Raw genomic sequence first — 5,682 nt, 5'->3', positions numbered from 1 at the left:
TGTTGCTCTGTGTCCTCCTTCTGGCAATCATAAATGTGGTGGTCTCAGCACTCACTTCATGTTCAAATGGAGAGAAGTGAAGAAATTTACTGGAGAAAAGAAGTAGTGAAAGCATAGGACAGGTGTGCGTATAGCATAAGAAGTAAGAGACATTGTGTCCTTCATAGAAACAGGTACATCTTGGAAAGGAGTCATCACTTGAAGGTGATGGGCTGGTATTGGCCAAATATTGATGAGAAAGCTGTCAGTTAATGCTCCTTCATGTGCAAACTGTTGGTCATCATGGACAAGATGTGAAGGGTATTCTTAGTTCTCTGTAGTTTGACATAGTCGTTTAAAGATAGCATTTTCATACTGGGTTATGGGTTCTCCGCGCAAAGAGACTCTCACACACACCCCATGATTTTTGCAGGGTTCTGTGCTACGCAATGCAACATCTGATATCCGCGCGTCAGTGAAGCTCCTACTCGAACAATTAGATGTCGTTGGCATCGCCAATTAGCTGGATAAGGGTTCTCAGCATGCGTTATGTCTTTCTCGTTGACTGTCCAAGACCAATATGGTCTCCCTTTATTAGATCAGAGGTGGCTCAAGCGACACACACGCGGTATAATGACATGCCTGAAAAGCCGGACCTTGGGGTGGAATCACTTTTGAGTCTGAATCGCGGAGTGGAATTGCCTTAAAAGCAGCTGGTGATAGAACAATTACTGCTTAGTATTTAATTACAAAACCCTCGATCGTATTATTGGGTTGCTGTGCCCAATATGGTCTTTCTCCTTCGCTTTGGTGAGCTGGTGTGAGATCCAAGAGCTTGGGCAGAAAAGACTAATCTGTTGAAAAAATCACTGGAATCACTGTGGTTTTGTGCTCAGAGCAATCTCATTAAAAAACTTGAAACTGACTTTTAGGAGCTTTTCTCCATGGTGTTAGCTCGGACACAAATCTGCACGTGGAATAAGATCAAAATGGATGTTTTTATTGCCTGGGAGTAGGAAAACGACGCTTTACCGCCCTACAGGCTCGCCATGGGACAGCTACTCGCCACAGGGTACACAGAAAAACTGATGGAAAGCATAAGTACTGTGAAAATCACCCGTCCCCTCCTGTTTACTTAAACGTATGTATGTTGAATAGCCCCATCACGAATACCTCATAGCACATAGTAAGTACGTGGAACAATGGCTGCCTGGATGACAAAGGCCCTGTGGCGCGAGGTGCCAGGGGGGCCAGGGAATCGGAAAAAACGCAGGCAGTTAGGAGCGGAAGTGAAGAGCGGGGTGGCAGTAGGGATTGGCGTCCGTGTACAATATGGAAGATGGTTCTGCTTAAGCTGCAGTTTGCCAGACTCTACTTGAAAAGTAGTTTCCATATCCAGAAGACTTGCAAGTTTGGATCAAGCATGCGATATTAGAGGCAAAGTCATGATGCAGGGGGAGTGAAGACGTGAGCACTACGTTGTGTTCCAGAGGAGCTGTTAATAGAGCTCTCGTTGCTACGAGGGACAATTTCGATATATAGAACCTTATTATGAGGGCTACTGTTTGCATGATGGTGCTAATTGGGTTATATATATAGAGAACAGACCTCCCATTCTGCTGCTGGCGCCTGAATTGGGGAAAAGTACGTTATGCACACTATGGTATAATTATATGTGGTGTCCTGCCTCAGCCAAAACTGACCTGACATTTAGCACATGTCATGATGGTGTTTGGTGCGTCTCGACTATGCCTTTATTTCTGTGCATTTTCGTAAGGCACAGCAAGTGCGAACAGGTTGCTTGATTAGGGATAAAGAAAACCAACCACGGATGTTTAACCACAAGTTCTAGTCAAGTTTTCACAACCCCTGGCACGTTAGACACTGTGTCTGTAAAGCCTTATCTCAAAAAAGCTGTTTGAGCTTTGTTGAGAGGCTTCTGCTATCATCACCAGGCTCCATCTGGGAAGCTTTAGGGCTTCGCTGATGTGAGCAAGGGCAAGAGGGCACCAATGCACTGACATGCGTCTTTTCAGCGAGCACTGATCTCATTTCTCTCGCTCAGTATTCCTCTCTTGAGGGCCTTGAGCTGCGAGATAGCGTAGAATCTTGGTTTGCTACTCTTACAGCTTAGATGCGCACCACGATAACATAAGTTCTAACCCGAGGGAAATGCTATGCGTTTGTGGGCAGTCTGTGTGCAAGGGTTCTTTGGTATGTCAGACTTTCCAAGAAGTTAGCCAGCAGAGGCACATTATCCAAATCAATTGAGTTATTTGAGAGAAGTAATCTTTGTATTCTAATCCTGGAAAGTGATATTTATCAAGCAAANCGCAACCTTCTCTTCTCCAGGCTGAACAAACCCAACTCCCTCAGCCTGTCCTCATAGGGGAGGTGCTCCAGCCCCCTGATCATCTTCGTGTCCCTCCTCTGGACCCTTTCCAAAATCTCCATTTTTTGTTGTTTTATTTCCCCCCCCAAAACCATCATAACAGCATCACGACGGGCTGCTGTGCTTCCAGCAAGCTGCAAGGTTTGCAATAGCAGAGGACAGGCTGCTGCTTGACTGCAAGGAATGCCACAGGCTCAAGGCTGCTTGTATTGAACGTGCAGTTTGACTCAGCCCGCTTGTTGACTACAACCCCTATGGTGCTTTGCGGCCAATGGGGCTCATCGGGGCGGTGGCAGCGCTCGCATGCGCGGCGTTACCGTCGGTCGTGGGGCGGGGGGAGGAGGCGGAGGGCGCGGAGCGGGGCCGGGACTCGGGCCCAGCCGCACGGAGCGCCGCCTTCCCCCGCCGCCAGCGGTCGCCCGCGCCCCGCCGAGCGCCTCCCACCGGGAGCCGGCGGTGGGGGGGCGGTGGGGCGGCCTCCTCCCGGGGCGGAGCCCGGCGAGAAGCGGCCGGGGGCGCGGAAATCGAGGCCGGGGCTCCAGTCGGGCCTGCTGTGCGGGAGGAGGCGGGCGGGCCTCCGCCGCCGCCGCCGCCCCCGCCGCCGGGGCCTTTGTCTCCGCTGGGCTCGGAGGACGCGGCGGGGGCAGTTAGAATGGAACAGATTGAAGGTGAGGGCGGCGGGGGGAGGCTGTAAAGTCCGGCCGGGCTTAAAGGGTCCGCGGCCGCCATGTTTGCTGCCGGCGATGCGGAGGTGGGCGGTGGGGCTGGGGAGCGATGCGGGGCCGACGTGGGGCCCGGCAGCACCGCACGCTGCCGCCCCCCTATAGGCCCCGAGTTGGGTTTTGAGGTCGGGGCTCTACCCGTTGAAGCGGGGCCTTGCTCTGCCCTCCTGCACATCCTGGAGCTGTCAGGGCGGTCAGTGCAGCCTGAAGGTCTTCAGCAGAGATCTCAGTGATCACTTCATTCTGTGTGTGCTAAAGCAGAGTGCGGTCACAGCTGTAGGAAAAGGTTATAGCCTATCCTGGTGCTTGTCCTGGTCTTCCTCTGTCTGCTTGGGGTGCATGGGGAACGTTGTAGTGGTTTGATATGTTGATGTTTTTAAAGAGGTTGCTCCTGCAAGCAATTGAGATGTGCGAGCTCAGTGCAGAGGGTGCTGATCAAGGAGTGCGTGTTTTGGTTCAATACAACTGTTGTGTGTTTCTCAGTTCTCCTCGCTGTACACATGAGATGCATTACAGCTATTACGTTGGCTTTGTTGTGTGACACATGTCACTGTTCTTACAGCCTTTGGAATTGACAAGGGTCTGACTTTGGTTTTGATGTGAACAACAGCTTTTGGGCCTCCCCAAAGAACAAAAGAATTTCCTCCATGTTCTCATTTCAACCCCGAGGGCTCCCAAAACCAAATGAGTGCACTAAACTCAGCTCACTGCTTTTTTGTTTTCAGTACATAGGATTTTTACTGCTGCCCTCCGAGTTGCTTCTTTCCATTTCCTCATGGGAAACTTGTTAAGTGTTGCTTTATCAAAACCATATGACAGAGATGACTGTTTCTTCTGGCACTTAGAAGAGCCCTTAGAAAGGTACATGGGGAAGCGATCAGCCTTACCACAGCTTTGAAACACTGAGACAAGTTTGTCAAGAGGCCTCTGATTCACCATCTAGTCTCTGCTGGCACAGGCCCACTGAAGGCAGGAGGAATTCCCAGGCTGCAGTTCTCTTTGCTAATGAATCTGCGTGCAGCTGAAAGCTGGGCCTCATCCTAATGGATAGGGGTAAAAGTTGACATCTATGTTTTGTAGGGTGTTTAGGACAAAGCGGATTACAAGTATGGGATGCAGAAATGTGAATAGTCATTTTATTTCGTTATCATTTGAATACTATAGGGAGATGTTTTGAAGGGAAGTGTGGGAATGTGATAGAGTTCATCTTTCATCACTTAAACACAACTACCCTGGGCCTGTTTCTGCTTAGCTGTGTTTGTAAACACAGCATTGAGCATGTGCTGGGGTGGCTGCTGCGTGGATCAGAGCTTTGAGAGCAGCAGTGGCAGCACAACGCAGATTCAGACACGCACTGGAATGGAACAGTGCAGAAAATGACAGTGAGTGCGTGTGGTGACTCAGGTAATTAAGGGGCGGTAGGACACGAGCAGATCTGAGAGTCTCTCTGCTTCTGTTTGTGCAGAGAGGAGCTGGATTGTTGCAGGGTTGGTTGTACAGACAGCCTGGAACTTCTGCTTTCGAGGCTGAGACAGAAAGCACAGCTCAGGCTGACGAGGCAGTGGCACGTAGGGCTGACTCAAAGCTCTGCTTTTGGTTGTGGGTGAGCCAGCAGGACGGCTTCTATTCACAGAGCAGATACCCCACATCTCTGTGTGCTGCCCCATCTTTAATGCCTCCAATTCAACTTGTATGGCAGGGTTATCCACACGGCGCTTGTCAGCAAAAAGCAGTAACCTTAATTCAAAAAGGATTCATGGAAAGTGTTGAAAATATATGGGAGGTAATGTTGATCTGCCTGAGGGTAGGGAGGCCCTTCAGAGGGATCTGGATGGGCTGGATCGCTGGGCTGAGGTGAATGGGATGGGGTTCAACAAGGCCAAGTGCCTTGTCCTGCATTTTGGCCACAATAACCCCTATAGGCTTGGGGGTGAGTGGCTGGATGACTGTGAAGAGTAAAGGAACCTGGTGTTGGTTGATGCTCAGCTGATGGTGAGCCAAGAGGTCCAAGGGCATCCTGGCCTGTATGAGAAATAGGGAGTGGAGTGGTGGAGTTGCCATCCCTGGCAGTGACAAGAGGCATCTGGATGAGGAGCTATGAGATATGGCTTATGGTAGCAGTGGTGATGGGAGGACAGTTGGACTAGATGATCTTGTAGGTCCCTTCCAACCTTGTGATTCTGTGATTCTATTTGCATGCTATGCTATTTACTATCAGTGCATGTAGCCCCTGCTTACTGCTGTGGTGTCAGCCAGCCTTGGGTCATCAGGCCTCTTCTGCTCCAAGCTGGGCTCATTAGCAGGTCCCCACTGCCTCGCCTTGGTTTGGTGGCACAGGGAAATGTCCCCATGTCTGATTTGCCTTTGGCTGAGACCCCTTCCTTTGGAGATGGAAGGGAAGATTTAGGTTGGATGTTAGGGGGAAGTTCTTCACTAGGAGAGTGGTTAGGCCCTGGAACAGGCTGCCCAGGGAGGTTGTGGATGCCCCGTCCTTGGAGGTGTTCAAGGCCAGGTTGGACGGGGCCATGGGCAACGTGATCTATGGGGTCTCTATGGGGATCTATGGGGTCTCCTGGGCAACCTGATCTA

The 5,682-nt window shown here is 50.7% G+C and overlaps 1 protein-coding gene across 1 annotated transcript in view; it reads left to right on the top strand.

Moving 5' to 3' along the window:
• Nucleotides 1-2,642: 2,642 nt before the first annotated feature.
• LOC107315782 (host cell factor 1-like) overlaps nucleotides 2,643-5,682 on the top strand; it is a 36,428-nt gene continuing 33,388 nt past the window's right edge. Inside the window, exon 1 of the mRNA XM_032445476.1 lies at nucleotides 2,643-3,039. Coding sequence (XP_032301367.1) covers nucleotides 2,643-3,039 — 397 coding nt within the window. The remainder of the gene's footprint in view (nucleotides 3,040-5,682) is intronic.

This window comes from Coturnix japonica, chromosome 6 (assembly GCF_001577835.2).
Source record: "Coturnix japonica isolate 7356 chromosome 6, Coturnix japonica 2.1, whole genome shotgun sequence".
NCBI classification, from domain to species: domain Eukaryota; kingdom Metazoa; phylum Chordata; class Aves; order Galliformes; family Phasianidae; genus Coturnix; species Coturnix japonica.
Note: the sequence above shows the minus strand (reverse complement) of the source record. Positions and strands in the feature narration are given on the sequence as shown.